Raw genomic sequence first — 22,409 nt, forward strand, 5'->3', positions numbered from 1 at the left:
AGTGTGATGTGGCAGCTAAAAATGCTAATGTGATTCTAGGCTGCATCAATATAAGTATACTGTCTAGACTGAGGGAAGTAATAATGCCACTCTGTTCTGCTTTGATCAGGCCTCACCTGGAATGCTGTGTCCAGTTCTGGGCACCACAATTCAAAAAGGATGTTGAGAAGCTGGAGGGGTAACCAAAATAGTGAAGGGGCTATAAACCATGCCTTATGAGGAGCATCTTAGGGAGCTGGGGATGTTTAGCCTGGAGAAGAGAATATTAAGAGGTCATATGATAACCCTGTTTAAATATTTGAAGGATGTCATGTTAAGGATGGAGCAAGCTTGTTTTCTGTTGCTCTGAGAATAGGACCTGGAACAATGGATGCAAGCTACAGAAAAAGAGATTCCAGCTCAACATTAGGAAGAACCTCCTGACAGTAAAAGTGGTTTGATGGTGGAATACACTGCCTCAGAGTGTGATGGAGTCTCCTTCTTTGGAGGTTTTAAAACAGGCTGGCTTGCTATCTGACAGGGGTGCTTTGATTGTGTATTCCTGCATGACAGGGGGTTGGACTGGATGACCCTTGTGGTCTCTTCCAGCTGTGATTCTGGCACCCTTAAGAACTATTGTCAGAGAAAGCAAGTGGCATCCAGAGTTTGTTATTACTGGCAGTTTTGTCTGAATTCTGACTCAACTGTCAAATTCCCCAGAACAAGCCCTTTTCAAACAGGGATCAAAGATGATTCGTTCACATACCTCTGATGTCATAAAACTAGCTGGGATGGATCTTTAGATCTTTACCTGATCTTTAGCTGGCAAGCACCAATATGAGAGGGAAAAAGAAGAGGAGACAGGAGGACCAGGAAGAGCTGATGAGCTCACATTTACCTCAAAGATCATAATAATACCATCATGGACAACTTCTCCTGGGACTTAGCCTCATCTTCCCAGGTATCAGTAGAGACAGGAATAGGAGTAATGAAAATAAGAAGTAGCTTAGGAGACACACTGTGAGTTCAAGTATCATAAAGTTAGCTTTCATAATCCAATGAATAGACACCAAATTCTATTCTAGTGGCATAATGATGGCTACCAGTGTGGTGTGTTGGGTACAGTACTGGATCAGGGAGAGATTTTTTTTCTAGATGACAAAACAGTGCAGGGATCTTGTATAAAGCCACATTCTCTCAGCCTAATCTGGTGATTGTGAAGATGATAAAATTGTTTCATCTCATATTTGTCACTGTTGTGTGCCTTCAAGTTTTTTTCCAATCTATGGTGACTGTAAGGTGAACCTATCACAGGGTTTTCTAGGCAAGTTTCTTTGGAGGTGGTTTGCCATTGCCATCCTCTGAGGCTGAGAGAGTGTTGCCCAAGGTCACACAGTGGGTTTACATGGCTGAGCCAGGATTTGAACCCTGATCTCCAGAGTCCTAGTCCAATGCTCAAACCACTATGCCAAACTGCCTCTATATCATCTGATATATGACACTCCAAATTCTTTGAAGGCTCAGGCACAAATATTATACATTAATGACCCACATCTTTTTACAGAATGGACTACACTTGTCCCTCCGTATTTGCTAGGGTTAGGGGCACAAGACCCCCGTGAATATGGAAAAACCGCAAATAACAAAAACACGATGTTTTTACCTGAGAGGACGCCTCTCTAGGAATCTCTAGGTCCTCCAGCGCAACTCTGTGGTCAACGTCCAACAGACACTGACCATAGAACTGCACTGGAGGAGCTACAAATGCCTAGTAGAGTATTCTCTCTAGGAATCTCTGGGTCTTTCAGTGCAACTTTTAGTTAAACTTAACCATAGAGTTGCAATGGAGGACCTAGATATTCCTAGAGATAATATATTAATCAAATCCGCAAATATCAAAGCCTGTCCTGGACTGCGGCCAGCACACACAAACAATGTCGATAAGAATGGCTTAACAAGGCAACTAGCAAAGCAACTGGAAGCAGTCTATAAACCTTGCAAGGAGTGAGCGTTAGAGAGCAAGCCGAAAGCCAAAGCTGAAGTCGGGAAAACAGAGGTCAGAGTAGTCAGTCCAGTCCAGGGTCAGGGCAGCCAGAAGGTAGCAAGAGTCCAGTTGGTTCCAAGGTCAAGAGTCAAGGCAACAAGGAGTCAGGATACACGAAGCCAGTGCCGGCAGCAATCACATCAAAGGATGATGCAATAAACTCTGACATTGAATTGGCGTCTCCCTGCATCTTAAATAGGAGGTGCTCTCCCCTGTACCAGGTGAGGCTGATTAGCTAATTGCCTCTCAGCAATTTTCCGGGATTTGCGTCTGCCAGACTCTCAGCCCTGCGTTGCCTAAAGGAGGGAACCTCCAGGCCTGGTTCCTCCCCAGAATCACCACTAGGCTGCTGTACCACCAGAGGAATCCCATCAGCACTAGGACCTGGCTGAACCTCCTCCTCTGGGGCTGGGAGATCAGGGTTGGGCTCTGACAGAGCAGAATTAACACCTGGTGTAGCCTCAATTACCCCTTGCTCTGGGTTAGACCCATCCTCCTCCTCATCCTCCGAGTCCTGCTCTTGGCTGGTCATGACAAAGTCGCAAATATGGAGGGATGAGTGTATAAGCAAATGTGAGGTGGGTTGCTTTGCACTGTCAGTTTGACATCCTCAAAAAAAGTGACCTGGCTAGATTCACCACCAGTTTCCATCCAACACAACTTAAAGATGGTTAACCTTGAGTCCCTATATTGGGAGAAAGGCAGGATATAAGAAAATATAACAACAACAACAACAACAACAACAACAGATGGCACTATAAACATGGGCTAAGGTAGGAGATGAGCATCAGCACTTCATCAAGTACAACAGACCTGGACTTGGTAGAATGAAAAACAGAGTGGTACAAAAAGGGGAATGTCTGCAATTGTTGTTCCTTGGTTGCATGACAAGCATCACCTGCTGAAATTCCCTTTTCTGCACAACTATTATAGGGACAGGAGCACTCTCTAGTTTTCAACCTGGCAACCTTAACTAGACCACACATCCCACATACTCAAAATACTAAAGGTGAAGACCACTGTCATTAGACAGAACAAGATAGCTGCCCCAGACAGTAGGTGCTGGTCATTGGTGAGGTTGGGCACAAATCATCAGTGATGTATAGAACAGTGATGGTGAACCGTTTAGAGGCTGAGTGCCCAAACCACAACCCAAAACCCACTTACTTATTGCAAAGTGCCATGTCCCTCTGGCTTTCTAGTAACAAACTCTGTGCTGGGGCGATGGCACATGTGCCTACAGAGAGAGAGCTCTCAGTGTCACCTCTGGCACGTGTGCCATAGGTTTGCCATCACTGGTATAGAATGTCAAAGCTCTGTATCACATAAAGGAGCCTTGCACCTCCACAAGTAGCATATTCCAATACTGAAATACGACTTAATTGCCACTCTGGTCAGTTTATATACATGGACTAGACAGATGGGGCATCTTGTTCCTTACCTCAAACAGCAAGACATATTGGAATAGCCCTGACCTAATGGGTATCTTGAATGTTCCTTTCCCAATCTAATATGAAGTAACATGGTAGAAAGTAGTCTGTTTTAAATCAATTGAAAGCATAAAATGGGACATCAAACTGGACTTCTGTCCGTGGGCAACAATAAACAAGTTGGGATTACAGTGGACCCCCCCCCCCCCGGACCCCCAAATCCAGGAATGCTCAAGTCCCATCATATAGACTCAGATTAGTCCAATGGTGTCCTTTCTATAGCCTGTTACAGACTGCCAAAATAAAGCTGCTTTGGGTCTCTTTGGAGGTATGATATTTAAATGATGCATGGGTCCTGAGAGTCTGGAGGTCGCGCCAAAGCCACACTCCATTCCTAAGCACTGGAGTGCAGCTTTGGTGCAGCTTCCGGATTCTTAGGATGCATGGATCATTTAAACAGCATACCTCCAAAGAGACCCGAAGCAGCTTTATTTTGGCAGTCTGTAACAGGCCAATAAAATAGCAAAATCAAGGTTTGCTTCTGTCTCTCTCTCTCTCTCTCTCTCTCTCTCTCTCTCTCTCTCTCTCTCTGTGTGTGTATATATATATATATATTGGGGGGGATATTTTGAATCCATGGCTGGTTGGATCCATGAATATGGTGTGTGTGTGTGTGTGTGTGTGCAATGTTAAATATCAAAATGTGGTGGTGGTGGGCTTTTTATAGGCAGGGTGTGATTTTATTTTATTTTTTGATAAACCACCCCAATCCTGTCTTGCATACTTTTGCCCTGGTTTTGTGGAAGAGAGTGATGGCAACTATACTGGCAGTGCAAGTGGTGTCATAAAGTGGGGACTTAGGCCCCCATACAGACAGACCAAAATAAAGCTGCTTCGGGTCACTTTGGAGGTATGCTATTTAAATGATGCATGTGTCCATGCTCCAGTCCTGGACTCTTTGGAGGTATGCATCATTTAAACAGCATACCTCCAAAGTGACCCGGCCGAAGCAGCTTTATTTTGGCGTCTGTATGGGCCCAAAGTAAAGCAAACGACAGTCCTTGCCCATAGCGAAACCATACTTGCCCTTAGGGAAACGTTGGTAATTACTTGCCCATAGGGAAACATAGTAAACATTTGCAATGCTTCCCTATGGGCAAGTATTCTCCAATGATTCTCTATGGGCAAGGGCTGTCCTTTGTTTTAGCATGTCTTGTCAAAAAAAGTGCATTAATTCTGGCCCACATTTTGCAAAGAAGGGTGTGTGTGCTGGTCCTCTGCAAGCCATGAAAACCCAATGGGGTGACCTTGGGCAGAGGTCACACTCTCTCAGCCTCAGAGGATGGCCAGGGCAAAGCCCCCCTCTGCAGAAACCTGCCAAGAAAACTCAGTGAGAGGATCCCTATAAGTCGGAAACGACTTGAAGGCACACAACAACAACAAGAACAACCGTGCCCTACTAGGGACCACAATGCCCTCTTGGCTTTGGAGGCAAAAGAGCCAAACTGGACGAGCTCCTATGAGATGCAATTTGCAGCCGCGCATGCGCATTTGAAGTCTTTCTCCCTGCTCCCTCCCCCCGCTCTGCGCGAGGGCCGTTGTCACGGCAACCGCGGTGCGGGTCCAGCTGCTTGCCCTGGCGCCTGCTCTCCCCTTGCAAGGAAGGTTTTGCTGCAACAGTTGCAGGTAAGCGGAGGAAAGGGGTTTCTACTCAAGGACTTCCAAGTTCCATAAATGCACAAAGATGGAAATAGTTCGGCGGGACACCTCTGTATATACACTGCAGTGATGCCCAAACTTTGCCCTCCCTCCAGATGTTTTGGACTTCAGCTCCCAGAATTCCTGACCCTTAAGCAAGTTGGCTGGGGCTTCTGGGGGTTGAAGTCCAAAACCCCTTGAGGACCAATTTTTTGGGGGAATCACTGCTGTATACAGGATGACCAGAGAGCAGCCAAGAAAAATGTAGGGCATGGGCAAAAGAAATCTCAAAACACTCATGGCAATATAAATTCGTGATCTGTAGTCCTTCTCAAAATGGAGGGCATTTGGGGGATTCCTCCAGGACAGAAGAAGGCTGAAATGTAGGACGGATCCTGGAAAAGGAGGACTCCTGGTCACACTGCCTGCATACCAGTTATTTCTTTCTTACAGAGTGCAATAGCACCCCCAAACCCACAATCAAAATGCACATTTCAAATGACAAGAAAGGAGATTCCAGCCAAACCTTAGAAAGAACTAGTTTGAGAGTGGAATAGGATGGTTTTGCAGAAGGTGGACTCTTTCTCATGGGAGCTTTTCAAACAAAGGTTGGGTGGCCACCTCTATGGCAGAAAGAGGAACCTGTGCCAGTTTCCCCAGCATGTGAAAAACGTTTCGCAGATAGGTGTTTGAACTAGCTTAAGATTCTTTGTCCAAACAAGGAAAATTAACTGTTTTGGACTACAGTTCCAAAAATCCCCAACAAGCAAGGGCAGCAGTCAGGCTGATTAGTGACTTCTGGGAATCATCGTTTAAAGTGCTTTTTTGTGCTTTGCTCCACGTGAAATTAGGAGCCAGGAGTTTACGCATTTGTATTTGTTTAAGGTAAAAATATTATTTTCTTCACATATGATATGTAACAAACCAATTTTGTCTGTTTTCTTCCATCTATGCCATCCTTCAGATGGGAATGACAAGATACATAAGCCTTGACCAACAGTATTCTCAAGCCTGTGCTGAACTGAAACAGCCTGAGAACCCATACATAGCTCATATTCTACGAGACGTGAAGCAGGATGATGAAGCGTAAGGCAACCAATAATACAGTAATATCTTCTTGAAACTTAAAACAGGGCTTTTATATTCTCTTCTTTAAAAATTTAAAATCCTGCACCATGGCAATCCAAATCTGCAGCAAAATAATTTGGATTCTGCAGTCTGTATAAAGAAGCAATGGGGCAATTGCAGTCCACAGGTGGCATGTAGTCTGCAACATCTGACTTCCAACACACAGCACCTCCATTTTTAATTTTTAGAGGCAAAAAAGCATCCCCAACTAGTAAAGCAGTGCTTCTGGAAAACAACCAAAATCCATCCAAAAATCCTGGAAAGTGAAAGTAGACATCCAGTCACCTCTTTATGCTTCTTTAGATTACTGTAGATTACTGCAAATGGAGTGGTGTGCAATTCCACTGGTCTGCAAAGGTGAAAATTGGCCTTTGCACACGTTACAGTTGTCCACTACATGTATAAAGTAAGTACATTATCCAGGTTTGCCTATATTTCCTTGGTATGTACAATCTGCCAGATGTGGGTAAGGACACAATTTTGCAATTTTTCTGAAGCTCCCTGGTCATTGCAACACTTCCTTTCCTATTCCCTTCATCAAGCTTTCTTATATTTACAAGAATTCTGGGAGCTGAAGTCCAAAAAGGAAATTGCCCATTCACTTCTAACATACCACATTTTGAGATATCATCAGTTGTTGCTTCTAGAACTTGTCCTGATAATCCTGAGAACCATAAAATTGTGGTATTTTTTAAAAAAGAAACAGAATACTCAGAATGCCCTTCTAATTTTTTTGGCTAGTATCTTGAAGCCAGCTACTTTCTCCCAGTCCTCTGCTGTCTCCCTGCAGAGAATGCCCAAGCACTTGCTTAACAGTGTGGCATGGATTGTTTGCCACTGTATACCTCACAAGGTGGCCTCTTTTCTGGCAAAAAATAATTTAATGGACTCTCTGGGAAACTTCCAGGAGCAGCAGTTCAACTTTGAATAATGAAGTTGCAGCTGAATCTGCACTGTTTAACCTGATTTTTTTTTCAAAAACAGCAGTGGATTTCCAGCCACTTTTGGTGGTTTGGTTTTGCATTTTGAGCAGCCTCTGCAGCTCAAGATTTGTTGCAATTGCTACTCAAACACTACAGGAGCCTGGCTTATGATTACTGTACCTATTCAACTACTAGTTTTAATGAAGAGAGGGCATGAGAACATCGGTATCATTTACCTTGCAGCAGGCAAAATGACTTTTTGGAATAAATCCCACCTGTAAACCTCTACCTGCATGCTGTGATTTCTCTTCTGCTTGTATCTTTCTCTCATTTTACACTAAAGAATTATGTAGAAGGAAACACGTATGAGACTGTAATATAATTCTAATGTGCTTAAGAAAAATGAAATGAACAACAAAAGCTGAAATCCCTTTTTTGCTTACATTATAATAGGCTGGCAAAAAAGCTGATGATAAAAATAGCTGGGAATAACCGCTTGGTACCTGTGCAGAAAGTGACTGATGGTGATTTTCAGATCCTTGCAGCTGTATTTACAAACAATGCATTTCTTACAGGTATGTTTCCTCATTTTAACCTTTGAAATGCAAGCAGATTTTTTAAACCCAAGTTCATTTCCCTCTCCCCCTTTTATCCTTTTAAATGTACATATAAACATGGTCTGTCGAGCCCCTTAATTTGTAATTACAAAGGCTGCATTTTTAATATATCAGACATAATTTTATGACAAACCAAATTATATATAATACATTTTATATTCCTAAAGTAATGTCAAATTTGTAAAAGGTGCTAATATCCATTTTTCAAATTTTCTGAAAATTTTTACTCACCCCCTCAAAAAAAAACCGCTGAGAAAACTGCCCCCCCCCCCCCCATGGCATCAAAATATCTGGAAATTTTAAATCTCTGTGAATTACTGATTATTAAATTATAGACCACAACAAACAAATTGCATGTTTTGTTCCAAAGTTGTGTTTATGTAGTTAAAAATGGTTCTATATACCATTAGAAGGCTCTCATGATCAATGGTGCCACTGTTTGACCAGGATATTGGCTTCAGCAGATTCCTGGTTTTTTTTCCACATTTTGGTTCTGGCCTTTGTTTATTTGGAAACCACCAATTTCTGTTCCTCTTGAAATAATTTTAAGAGATGGAAAGAGATTTTGTCTTCTGATTGCTTGGTACTGAATATATGGGAATTAAAAAGTAATGTGACAAGACTGTGTCCTCCTCACCAGAACTGTAATGTGAATTTTCTACTGACAATTATCCAAGTCAGGAGCATAATCTGAGCTACTTTCCATGATCTATCACTCCATTTTTGAAGAGTGTATTTTTTGACAAGGGACATTCTTTTCTCCTTCTTTTTATGCGAATTCTCCATTTCTTCTGGCTTCTTTCTTTCTCTTCTAGGTCCATTTTGGTTATTGATTTCCTCTATAAGTCTTATTAATTTGTTAGTAGATTACTAATTAGCATCAGTAACCTCCTGATTAATCTAGGATTCCAAAGCTCAGCTATTTCATGATCTCATAATGGGCGGAGGAAATGTACACTATAAAATTGTATCACTTGAAGACCAATTGAATGTTTTCAAATTGCTCAGATTTTCTACTATTTGTAGAGCAAATGTACCCTATAGAATCGCATCACTTGAATACAAATTGATCCCCTCCCAGAAGACTCCTAGGAGTTGCAGTGCAGTGAAGATACTTAGGAGATTATCAGAGGGGGAAAAAGCCAGGAGTAAAAGGCATATTCCCAGCAAAGTCATGTGATCATGCTGAAGATTTTCAGACACATTGCACTTATCCAGGACTTAACCCATGAAAATCCAGGAATGCTCCAGGAACAAACCATTCACAGGGAAGTCTGGGGATTAGTTTGTTGCTGGGACTTTCCTGGACCTTCATGGGTTAAGTCCTGGATAAGCACAACATCATCTGAAAATCTTCAGCATGATTGTGTGACTTTGCCAGCAGTATAACTTTTTCTTCCCCGATTTCCACCCATTTGATAATCTCCTTAGAACCTCTGTTACAGATACATTGGTGTTATCCCAGAATGATAGTTCAGTTTTTTCCTAAGTCATGTAAACATACTTCAAGCTGCAGCTCTTGATACATCTTAGGCTTTTATAAACTACCTCAGGATTTTCCTGTATTACTTGTATTAGCAGTCCACCCTGTAGCTCATGCTAAAGAGAAAATGGAGAAAGGCCACTCATATGAAATAGCCTTCTGGTTGTACAGTCATATTGCAAACCTAACTGAAGCAGAAGCTCCTTTAATTCTCTTGTTTGTTGCGGTCAATGGTTGATAGCTGCAAGTGTGAAAAGGAAAAGAGAAGTGATTGTGATCTGAACATTATAGTCTTTTACATCTCTTAGAATCTCTTTAAGGCTCATGCAGAAAAGTGTAATCAGAGGAGAAAAACATTTTAGATAATTTGGTGGATAAAACTGTGACAAAAGTGATCCAGTCTGCTTATTTCTCTTATTTATTGGCATTTTTCAGGACTGGACCTGAGGTATAACCTATTAACTGATGCTGGTGCAGTATATGTTGCAGCTTTCCTCCAGGTACTTCTTGTGAAGACCAATGATTTCTCTTACTGGGGAATTCCATGACTGACCAGAGTTAACAGGAACAAATTTGTCTCTGTAAGAAGTTTGCAAGTTTCATTCATGTAACCTTGCCTCTCAGTGCTCCTTTGGAAATATGAGATTACCCTTGCAATAATATGTATCTGTTCTAAAACAGTGATTTCCAGCTGGATGTAATTGGCCTTCAGCTTCCATAAAGCCAAGCTAGAATGGCAAATCCCTGGTGCTCCTGACATGCAGCTGCTGGGTGATTTGTGTGGAGCCTGGTTTAAATAGGGAGTGTGGCACAAAGAGATACTCATCCCATGTGCGTCCCAGATTAAATTGTGTTGCTCCTGTCTGACTGTATGGTGCTGGGAAAAGCCACTAGACATTTGGGTGGGTACGAAGCATATTTAGTCATGTGCCTTTCTTGTTCATATGTAAGGAAAAGAGTGGGGACAGGTGCAGAGCTGGGAATCAAAATAGATGGTCCTCCATATGATCCTGAACTGAAGCTCCCAAAAGCTATGTTAATAATCACCTGGTTTTCCTTGTGTTCTAGGATAATCGCACTTTACTTTACCTCAATCTGATGTTTAATGATATTGGTACCATTGGGGCAGAATTCATAGCAAAAGCCCTGCATGTAAGTATTGATCAATTGAGATGGGCACGGTGAAAGGGATAAAAATCTGTTGGTATCCTGTTTGAAGCAAAACACTTGAGAGTGCAGCAGTTAATGTTGGTTATAAACAGACTTAATTCATGTTGAAAATAAGTTTTGTTGTGGTATCTAAGAGTCATTGGTTTAGCAACCCTAATGGACAGAGGGCTATGGACAACCAAGAGGGTTACCGTTGGTTACCATTAGGTTTTCCACGTAGAATAAGGGACAGAGCTCTGGTACCTTTATTAGTTGTGTAGAAGAGGGAGAGGGGTAGTATGGTCTAGTGATTTGCATGCTAGAATAGGACTGAAAGACAAAGATTGGAATCACCATTCCAAAAGGGAAACTCACTGGATGACCTTGGACAAGTCACATTCAGCCTCCAAGGAAGTCAATGGCAACCCTGCTCTGGACATACCTTTCCAAGAAAACACTATAATGTGGTCTTAGAATCACAATAAATTAGAAATAATTTGAAGGCACACAAGATGAAGGAAGTAGGAATTGCAACAGGCATTGCGTGTCATGCAAGCAGCATATCTTGAAATGCCCTCTTCTACAAAACCATTAAAGGTACAGGAGCCTTGCCCCATTTTTTCACTTGGCAACCCTGTCCATTGGCTGATCAAACTTGGATTGTAGGGATGGACATGAATGTAAGAAGCCATTACAGGCATAGAGAAACAGGGAAGCTTAGAAAAGGAGGGTTTGCAGAAAGAGTTCCACTGTACAATCTATGAGAAAGAAGTTAAAGGGGAAACTAACCCCTTATGTTTTTATATGGCCATGCTAACTACTCTTTTTAGAAAACCTTTGGTGAGATATTATTGGTTTAACTCTAAAGTCAGAGAAAGGGGTTGGGATTATGGATTTAATTAAGGGTCCTGCACCACCATCACTTTGTAATTTATGCACTTACATCTACTGAGATGAATCAAGGGAACAGGAGGCAAAGTGGGAGAGCGAAGGGAAGGGAAGAAAAACCAAGCAGAGAGGAGTAACATACAGAGTCAAAAGCTGGAGGAGAAGAGCTTTTGGTTGTTGAATAAAAATTTCAGCTACTGATGTCAAGTTTACCTTAATGCATTTAAATGCAGTTCATTCTATGTTGGTGCCCATCTAGTAGAAAGAAATACTTGTAGAACAAGATTTCACAATTAAATGCTTAAAGCTACACTAAAGCTAAAGTCTCACTAAAAAGTAGTGCTGTAAGTATGAGTTCTCTGGCATTAGGACAGAGGGAATGATAGGTGAAGTATGGGCTCCCTTCCAAGCTCTTGGGATATTTAATGATATCTACACCACCTCACCCCAATTTAAAACAATTATTAACACAGCCATGGGGCATAATATAGGATTGCAACTGTAGCAAATAATTTTTCATAGCAATCCATTCAATTCTAGGAGAGAGTGTCTACTTTTGTTTTTTTGGCAAGTTTGTTAAATCCATAGAAAATTTTACCATTTCACAGATTAGAGTGTTGCAAGCAAATAATTGACTTTTCATGCTTAGAGGAATGAAACCCTGCTTTATCTCAGAATGACTGGCAACAAGATCGACAACAAGGGAGGAATGTATTTTGCAGCAATGATGCAGGTTAACAACACAATACAGAAGTTAGATTTTGGAGACTGTGACCTGGTAAGTGGAATCAAAGCAAAGCAGAATTACCTCTTTTATAAAATGCAAACAAAAAGAATATAAATCCATTTTGAACATGTTTAACTGCCAGGCTATTGTTGTTGTTGTCTGCACCTTCAAGTCATGTCTGACTTATGTTGACCCTAAGGTGAACCTTCATGGAGTTTTCTTAGCAAGATTTTTTCAGAGAGTATTTGCCCTTGCCTTCTTCAGCTCCCAGCTAATAAGCACACAAAATCGTGGTTATGGATTGAAACAAAGGAGCACCTTGTATGAGAAGGTTAGAAAAGCTATGTTTGTGCCTTTCTGAAATTTGAGGGTGCCTAAGGAAGCAGACTTGACTGAAGTCAATAATTAGGCTGAAACAACGTGAAGTTGAAGGCTTTCATGGCTGGCATCCATAGTTTTTTGTGGGTTTTTCGGGCTATGTGACCATGTTCAAGAAGAGTTTCTTCCTGATGTTTCGCCAGCATCTGTGGCTGTCATCTTCAGAGAATGCTTGCCTGGAAAAAGTTGGGTATATATATGCTGTGTGAGCCTGGAAATGCAGGAGTGATTTGCATGTGTTTTCCACATGGCCACATAGCCCAAAAAACTATAGGCTGAAACATTTCATTTAGCAAAAAAAGAAAATTACTATTATTGCATGAAATACATTCTCCTAGGAAGAAAGATATGAATCTTTCATTCTGTGTAGGGTGAAGATTCAGGGAATTATATCTGCCCACCCCCACCCACCAGCCTTTCATGAAGAAAGCAAAGAAGCATTTTTCAAAGATATGAGCCTCTATCCTGAGAAATAAAGAGGATGAAGTTACCAGCAAGCCCAGCACTATCAGTCTGGGATTAGGAGAAGGGACAGCGAAGGTCCAAACAAATAAAGAACAGCCTAGCAAATCTGATGAGGTCCCTTTGACTCAGAAGCAGGCAACTGTGTTGAGTCTGGGAGCCAATTTTCTGCCACTGGAACCATTGGGTGGGCCTGTATAGGCTGCCAAAAATGCAATAAGAAAAAGAAAAGAAAATCTGAAGTAGCCTGAATCCCACTTCTGGTTTCAAAAAGCAGGATTTTCAAAACTATTTAACAGGGCTACACATTGCGCATTCCTTCTCCACCTGCTCTTTTCCATACATCACATGTATTTGAGTGCAAGCTGAGTTCTACTGTGCCAGATCTGGCACAAAGGATTTATGAGTGGGATTTAAACGACTTTTTCTGGATAATGTCTTTTGTCTTTATTTTCAGGGCACACAGAGTCTCATAGCTTTAGCAACAGTTCTGAATCACAACGAATCAATCAAAGCCATAAATCTGAACCGGCCGATACTATACAGCGAAGAGGTAAGCATCATGGATACATTTTCTTGGGACGAGACATAGAAACCCAACAATTATCGTCCAGTTAGTCTGATATCAATACCAGGAAAGATTCTGGAGCAGATCATTAAACAGAGGGTTTGTGAACATCTAGAAGGTAATGCCATAATCAAAAAAAGTCAACATGAGTTTCAGAGAAACAAGTCATGCCAGACAAATCTAATTTCTTTCTTTGATAAAATTACCAGCTTGGTAGATGAAAGGAATGCTGTGGATATAGTATATCTTGATTTCAGTAAGGCCTTTGACAAAGTTGCCCATGACATTCTTGCAAACAAGCTTGTTTTAAAAGGTGGGCTAGACAAGGTAACTGTTACATGGATTTGTAACTGGTTGACCAGCCGAACCCAAAGGGTGCTCAACAATGGCTCCTTTTCATCCTGGGGAGAAGTGACGAGTGGGGTTCCACAGGGCTCTGTCCTGGGCCCAGTGCTATTCAACATCTTTATCAATGACCTGGATGACAGAATTGGGAGCATACTTATCAAATTTGCGGATGACACCAAATTAGGAGGAATAGCTAATACCCCAGAGGACAGGATCAAGATTCAAGATGACCTGAATAGATTAGAAAGCTGGGCCAAAGCTAACAAAATGAATTTCAACACAGAGAAATTTAACGTACTGCACTTAGGGCGGAAAAATAAAATGCACAGATATAGGATGGGGGACACCTGGTTGAATGAGACTACATGTGAAAGGGATCTGGGAGTCCAAGTAGACCACAAGTTGAACATGAGTGAACAGTGTGATGCAGCAGCTAAAAAGGCCAATGCAATTTTAGGCTGCATCAATAAAAGTATAGTGTCTAGATCAAGGGAAGTAATAGTTCCACTCTATTCTGCTTTGGTCAGGCCCCACCTGGAATATTGTGTCCAGTTCTGGGCACCACAATTTAAAAAGGATGTTGAGAAACTGGAGCGTGTCCAAAGGAGGGCGGCTAAAATGGTGAAAGGTCTGGAAACCATGTCCTATGAGGAACGACTTAGGGAGCTGGGTATGTTTAGCTTGGAGAAGAGAAGGTTAAGAGGTGATATGATAGCCCTGTTTAAATATTTGAAAGGATGTCATATTGAGGAGGGAGCAAGCTTGTTTTCTGCTGCTCCAGAGAACAGGACCCGGAACAATGGATGCAAGCTACAGGAAAATAGATTCCACCTCAACATTAGGAGGAGCTTCCTGACAATAAGGGCTGTTCGACAGTGGAACAAACTCCCTCAGAGTATAGTGGAGTCTCCTTCCTTGGAGGTCTTTAAGCAGAGGCTGGATGGTCATCTGTTGGGTATGCTTTGATTTGGATTTCCTGCATGGCAGGGAGTTGGACTGGATGGCCCTTGCGGTCTCTTCCAACTCTATGGCTGGTTACACACCGGCACTTAGGACGTCCGCAGGACATCCCATTTTAAAAAAGGGGCGTCTCTTCTAGACGCCCCTGGGTCTAATACGGACTCTGTCTGTACAATATGGCGCCGGCCGTTCCACACGGCCGGCGCCATCTTTACGTATCGGACGCATAGCATCTGAACGTGTAGCGGCGCCTATGACGTCGCGAATGCGCCAGCGGCGCCTTGCGACATCAGAGGCGCCGCAAGAAGGAGTTCCTTTTTTGCTCCGCGCGGGAGCCGCGCGGTGTGGCTGCTACGGCTCCTGCACGGAGCAAGAGGCGGCGGCGGCAGACCGCCTCAAAGCGGCAGTCTATAACCCGCCTATGATTCTATGAACCAGAATAGCTGCTATCTTGTTATGGGAGAAAGAAAATAAAGACCAAAAGGAATAATGGAAGAATAGGATTGTGCACGAGTTACCACTGACTGCATGAAATACATTCTCCTAGGAAGAACTTTTTCTGCCATTTTCAGCCCCATTTGTATTGCTATTTGTTTTCCCTATAGGCCTTCTAAGGTAAGTGGCAGATGGTGAATCTCTACAATATAAAACTTTAGGCAACCGGCTGCTGTAGTTGTATAAAACTAGTCTGCACATTTATTTCCCCCCTCATTTATCTATATCTAAGTTATTATCTATCTCAGTAGATGCTGTATTTGGTGCCCAACTGTACAACAAGTAACTATCAACTCAGGATTTTTTTTACATACAATGACATTAACTTTAGATTAGAGAAGATTCCATGCTCCAGAGGCAGTCATAATTTAAACACGGCAATGCCATTTTTATGTTATAGATTGTGTGTTGACAGCTGATTTGGTGGATGAAACATTATCAGATTTGTATAATTAGCATTTCCACAACCATATCTGTGCAGCAGTGATAATTTCCACCATTGATCTGGGTAATATATGTGTCATATGAGGCAGATTTATTGTGCCATCCCCATTGTCTCTGCAACATGTGATGTTCAAATGGTAACTTAATATTATTGGACTTTAGGAAGAGACCACTGTCCACATAGCCCTCATGCTGAATGTAAACAGCACCCTTGTTGAATTGCATTTGTGTAAGCATGAAATGAAAAATTTTGGTGTTGAACGCCTGTGTGATGCATTATACGCAAACACCACCCTTCGATATCTTGACCTCAGCTGGTAAGAGACACTTCAGTTATATGGATTTTTGCTGTTAGAACTGTACAGATGGGACCTGCAACATAATGTAGAGAGTGCTTCTATTCATGACTCTAAATATGTTCCTTCTCCTTGTGCTTGGGGATGCCAATTAAGATATGTAGCCTGGCAATAGAGCACCTTTAACTTGCAACTTAAAACATGTAGAGAACTGCAGTGTCATTCCAATCTGCAGGTCTGTGATCAGGGGTGAGAGCATGATTTGTTAGCATCCTATCCAAATGGTCTTTTGCTTTCCTGTTAGACTTCTGTATTTTGTTATCAGCTTTTGAAAAACCATACACTGCTAACTGCCAAGCTACCCAACATAGTTACATGCTTTGCCAGCTATACTATCACAGACACCCTCTTGAGAAACCTATGAAATCTTCCTTCCATTCATTATGATAATCACCCAGTCACAGCAAGCATTTCTCTGCAATGCCCCATCTCTATTGAAAAGACGACGAGGATTCTTCAGGCACTCCTGAGCATTACTTCTTTAATAGAAAATTTGATATCAGGCAAAAATAATATGGAAATAATGAGGATAAGGATAGTGGGGATTTTCTGCACCACAAAAAAAAAAAAGGCAGTGTTTGTGAGAGAGAGGGGGGAATTGCAGATGTATTTTAAAAGTTCATTTTCTGGAAAATGTTACTATTCTTTTAAAACATGCATTTGTTTCTTTTCAGCAACAAAATTACTCGAGATGGTGTCAGATTTCTGGGACAGTTGTTGGAAAGGAACAATACCCTGGAAATCCTGGATCTTAACTTTAACAGGATAGAAAATGATGGTGCTTTCTATCTGAGCGAGGCACTGACTACACATAACCGGACCCTTCAAGCGTTAGTATGCAGAACTCAGAATTCCCAGACTATGTATTTCTAAGACCAGGCATCTGGATATGACAACAGTGGAGGGTACAAATGATCCCATACTTCTCATAAAAATGCTGCAGTGATTGGCGGACAGTAGCATACAGGCGTGGGCCAAGAAATTTGCTGAGTATAGTGATATTACTGGGGCAGCCATGTGTGATCCAAGTGTTTCAACTCAGCATCCTTTGTGATGCTGCAAAGAATCCTGGGATGCTTCTTTGGGGTCTTACCTGACTTGGGGGTTTACAGGTTGAGTCTCTCTTATCTAGAATTTTGAAATCTAAAGTATTCCCAAAACCAAAATTGTCCAAATGCGTGTCTGAGATAGTGACACCTTTCCAATTGTTAAATGTACACAAATGTTATTACGTGCAAAATTATAAAAATATTGGGTATAAAATTACAGTCAAGCTATAAGGTATATATGAAACGTAAATGAATCTCATGTTTAGACTTGGGCCCATATCCAAGATGTCTCATTATGTATATGCAAATATTCAAAAATGCGAAAAACTCTGAAATACAAAATACTTCTGGTCCAAAGCATTTCAGATACGGGAGACTCAACCTGTACAGAAAAAGCTGAACGTAGCAGTTACCTTGGAAATTAGGCTTGATTTTGTAATGATGAGGTATGGAACCTTCTTCATATTTTTGGCTTGATTACTGGAGATAAAGAAATAGAGGCTATTAAGGGGTTGGGGTGGACTTTGTGGCTGGAGTAGCAAACTCAGGGTACAACTTTTTTTGGGCAAAGTACAGGTAGGGTTGTGGTCCATGCATGTAAATGTTTACATGCAGGGCAAGGAAACTGGATGTTGGCCTTTGCAAAATGACTCTCCCCCCCCCCCCTGCTTTTTGTCCTTGTGTTTACTAGGTTAGCAGTGACAAACAATAGCATAACTGGGGAAGGATTGGTTGCCCTTTCAGAGTCAATGAAAATAAATCCCGTCCTTTCCTATATCTATATATGGGGAAATAAATTTGATGATGCCACCTGCGAGGTATGTATTCTTCATCTTATTTAGTTAAGTAACTGATGCCTATCCAAAAAGGTTGGGAGCATCTTTCCTTCCCCCCTCCAACTTGTTCCAAAGATGGACCAATCTGCTGCCATTTGGGGCAGAGTTAGCACTGGTATGCTCCATTGTCTTTGATGGTGACAGCTTCATCAGACTTGCTTTGAAATGGGGTAAACAATTTCCAAGTCCCATGTCCTACTTGCTGTCTAGAGCTTGGAAATTTGGTGGAGCCTGGAAATTTTTGGGAGAGCATGGAAATTTGCTTTTTTCCAATGGTAACCACAAGGTTTGCTCCCAGCTGGCATGGCCATTGGCATGTCTGGGGATTATTCTTTGAACTGTAGTCCAAAATAGTACATTTCATGAACTCTTAAGTTTTGTTGTGCTGGTAAAAGGCAGCTATGTGAACATGGTCCCTGAGGTTGCTTTCAGTACCAAGAAATGCAGCTAAGGGCATCATTAGTGGACACCATGAGATACCTAGCCTTCCTACATGTTTCTAGAGCAGTGCTACTCAAAAGTGGTGGTCCCTGGAGTGGTGCTGGTCCCTGGCAAGTTTCCAGGAAAGAAACAGTTCTACTCAACATGCACAGATTTATTGCTGATCACTGACACACTGGAAAACAATAATTGCCCATCCATCACAACAGATAGCCTGGAAAGCATTGTTCTGGGAAACACACAACCTGAGTGGCCAGAGTTTCATATTATCTATTACTGTATGTGACTGTAGAAACAACAGGATTAAGGACACTTTCTAGAGGGCTGTACAGACATGTTTGAGAGGGAGAGAATATTTATTCCCCTTCTCCTCCCTGATAAATTAGTTGGTTTCATCGCTTAAATTAAAAGTGAATGTGTAATTAACTAAAATTAAATGGATACATCAGTGATACAGTGCACTTGTCTCCAGTCTTTGGGATAGCAACACAAATCACGAACAACAATTGAGCAATGTTGTTCATTCATGAGTTAAATGTTTCCTCTTCTATTACTTTAGTTGGTAATCCCAACTGTGTTTCTTAAGTAGCTGTTTCATGCTTGGACAAGGCCAACAATTTATTTATTTTTTATTTTTTGCATAGTTGCTGGTTGTGGTTATTGTCTTTATCAATGATTCCCAAACTCTGGCCTTCCCACAGTTTTGGACTCCGGCTTCCAAAAATACTGGACCATTCACCAAGATGGCTGAGGCTTCTGAGAGCTGAAGTCCAAAACACCTGGAGGACCACAGTTTGGGGATCACTGATTCTATATGATTTAACTGAGATCTAAAGAAGCTACCAAGGAAAGCTAAAACAATACAGAATCAATAAAGAATTAACCAGAAGTATAACATTTTAGAATCTCAGAAAACTAAAAGCAACAAAAATGATTTTTTTAAAAAAAGCAGCAAATTGATTGGCAGAGTCAAAATACTTTATCTTTCCCATGTAATGATACCAGTTAGATCATTTAAGGCAAGGCATTTTTACAAAATAGTGCCATTATCCAGAAGGCCCTGTTTCATATCCACCATCTTGGGGGGGAAATGGAACCAAGTGTTAAGAAAAGAATAAAGGTCAGCCATTAAAATACAATGATAGGCAGTTCCCTTATTCCATACCGTGGTTCTTTCTTTAAAGCCATTTAGGGCTGAACCTCCATTTTAAACTGAGATTGTAAATAAATAGGCAACAAGTACAGGTAAATGCATGTTGGAGTTGATATGCTTTGTTACTTTTTAAAATGAATCCCATTACCCTTCACTTCTTTGCTCCTTTTCTTCCCAAGCTTCCCTCCATAACTCGGGACAGAGTAGCACCTGGAAACACTGGTCAGGCTCTGTACCCACAGCAATAGCCTGAGTAGTGGCTGGAAAGGTAGAGGAGCCTTACTCCAGTGTTTCATTGAGGCTTGTGGCATCAGTAGAGGGTAAGAGACAGAGATCAGCTTCCATTTGCTGTCTTGGCCCTGGCCCAAACTCACTGAAGTCTTACGGTAATTGAAGCTTACTAGGGTTGCTGGTAGAAGAATCCTTGTTATAATATTTAGTACAGTGTGACTGTCTTTTCCACTGCTCTACCTGTGGCAGCCACTGCTATAGAGCAAAAGTCAGGGAAGTACATTGTAACAGTACACATGTTCAAAGCTTTATTGCCAAAGCATTAGAGAAGACCCATGGCTACTTTTCTGTGGCAGCAGCACCCATTTACCATCTCTCTCTTTTCCCTTTCATGGAGCCTTTGGCATGTTTGAACATTAGCCTGTATCTATAAATAAACTTAAATATATCTTTCCTACTCTATTCACTTCCATCTTCTTCCCCTGTGTTTTCCTGTGTCTTTTCCAGCCCGTCAAGATGCAAACAGTTCAAAATGCAATCTGCTTATATTGCTGTTTACATTGACAATGCGAGCCATCATTCAGTTTTTGAGTGTTGGACTAGGATTCTGGGAGGCCAGGATTTGAATCCCCATTCGTGGAAACCTAGTGGGCAACCTTGGGCAAATCTCACAGTCTGTGCCTCAGAAGGTGGCAAACCCTCTGAATCAATCTTGCCAACCAAACCCTGTGATAGGGTAGGCATGCCATAAATTGGGAATGACTTGAAGGCACACAATTATTGTATATTATAACAATAGCTCTACTTTAGGGTACAAGCCAAATTAAATGGGATGGTTGCAGTTCTATGGTTTTGGCATCTGGTGCTTAACTAGGGACTTCATGATGGGTGGTTAATGCTTCCCTCACCCCATTTTCAGAATATAATTCAAATCTCTCCCTCCTTTAGTTATTTACTGTGTGGAAGAAAAAAAGGGATCTAGGATTGGGGGGGGGGGGATTTCAGTTTAAAAAATAGTGCTGGGAAGATCAACTCCTTTCTTCAAGTATTGCAGCCATCCACAATTGTAATTGCCTGTTTTAAAAAAATCTGTCAGCTCACACAGTTGTGCCCTTCTTCATTTTGGCATCTTTGTATGTTTCAGGCATTTGCGGAATTACTTAAAAGTGGTCGCCTGAAGCCAACTGGGACAGATGTCGAGCCATATGAAGTGGATGGGAAGATATACCTTGCTGAACTCTCCCATGGCCTTAAAAAGCATTACTATTGGACTCCAAGTTACGGAGACCCTGAAAGCAAAGAAGCCAATGCTTCTCTGGCAATAGATCCTGTTACTGAAAACTTGTGAATAGCGTCTTGGGATTTTAAATATACATTATATATATGTAATTTGTGCATCACTCTTAAAACAATTACATACAGTTATTTGCAAAACTTGTGTTACCAAGTTTTGAGCCATCATCTACATATCAAATCAAACTAGAAAGTTGCTTTGATCCTACATTTGAGTCCTAATCCAGCAAACGTTGGGTTATAATTTAAGCCTCATTGACAGCAGTGGAACTGAAGTTAGTTTTGACTAATTTGTTCCATTGTGTTTGATGGATGTTCATCAATCTAAACATTTAAAACTATTAGCACTGCAGGGATCAAGATTTAATGTGATGATATAAAGCATCATTTTTGAGATTTTTAGAAGTGTATGAGTACTCAATAAGTACTTTGAAAATAAAACAGCAGTCCTTGGCATGTTTACTTAGAAATAAAGTGCCCTGAATCAATATGTTTTACCATAATCAACAGGAATCCACTAGAAGTGCTTTTCAAATGGGGGGTTTATTATTCACACTAACAAATTTCTCAGTGAAAGAACTGAAGCAGGAAAGAGAAGCAAGTTGTATCAGCAGAATTAGATTTGTGGATCATGGTTTATAGACAAAAAATTATTGTAAAAAATAAAATCTAGATACTCTAAATTACAAACAAAAATTATTAACTACTTAGATATCATGTAACCATGGAAGAAGCCCTGTTCTGATCTGTAAATCTCAGTTGTAATGAGTTTTATATATTAAAAGACACTGGCTAGATTCAGCTGCAGTGGTGCTAGGCATGCATCTAGATTCAAAGCATGCATCATATTCCTCTTTATTCCTCCCATTCTCTTATTTCTATTTTTGACTTCATGGCTCTAATCAGGAATACAAAAATCAGCCTTCTACAAGCTCCAAGGCTACTAAAAGGGATTCCTCTGTAACTTTCTTTGCTTTCTTAACCATCTATTCCTCTGCACCAAACTGTTTGCTCACCTATGAACTGGCTCATATGTGGGCAGATTATCAGTTAATTTTGCAGTCCTTGATTTCCTGAATATGTGCACAATGTGCACTGAAAAGCACCTTATTTGTGACACCAGGAACATTCCAGCTCTTGGAATACAGCAATAAAGTGCAATGCTTCCTTCTTGCCTGTCAGTTAGCAGTTGCAATTGCACACCACATTGTGTGAAACAGATCAACTCTTAACAGCTCAAATAAACATCCTTCTCACTTTTAAATTGCAGAGGGTTTTTCCCTCCAGTTTTCCCAGTTTGTTGTATATCAGCAATAACTTAATTTCTCA

General features: G+C 41.3%; 2 protein-coding genes across 3 annotated transcripts in view; one reads left to right on the plus strand and one right to left on the minus strand.

Moving 5' to 3' along the window:
• Positions 1 to 22,409, minus strand: part of LRRIQ4 (leucine rich repeats and IQ motif containing 4) — a 34,466-nt gene that overhangs the window by 11,928 nt on the left and 129 nt on the right. The window lies entirely within an intron of this gene.
• Positions 786 to 21,822, plus strand: LRRC34 (leucine rich repeat containing 34). 2 transcript variants are annotated; one of them, XM_089508879.1, is made up of 11 exons: positions 786 to 940; positions 6,116 to 6,237; positions 7,656 to 7,777; positions 9,738 to 9,802; positions 10,371 to 10,454; positions 11,989 to 12,117; positions 13,364 to 13,459; positions 15,884 to 16,038; positions 16,752 to 16,907; positions 17,818 to 17,944; positions 20,932 to 21,822. In XM_089508879.1, exons 1-11 carry the CDS (start codon positions 902 to 904, stop codon positions 21,133 to 21,135), a joined length of 1,299 nt encoding a protein of 432 aa, XP_089365005.1. In that variant the 5' UTR covers positions 786 to 901; the 3' UTR covers positions 21,136 to 21,822. The 2 variants fall into 2 exon arrangements, with proteins under 2 accessions (XP_089365005.1, XP_089365006.1); XM_089508880.1 differs by lacking the exon at positions 786 to 940 and adding an exon at positions 5,120 to 5,139.

Source organism: Sceloporus occidentalis, unplaced genomic scaffold (assembly GCF_023333645.1).
Source record: "Sceloporus occidentalis isolate IW3139 unplaced genomic scaffold, rSceOcc1.0.p SCAF_2, whole genome shotgun sequence".
NCBI classification, from domain to species: domain Eukaryota; kingdom Metazoa; phylum Chordata; class Lepidosauria; order Squamata; family Phrynosomatidae; genus Sceloporus; species Sceloporus occidentalis.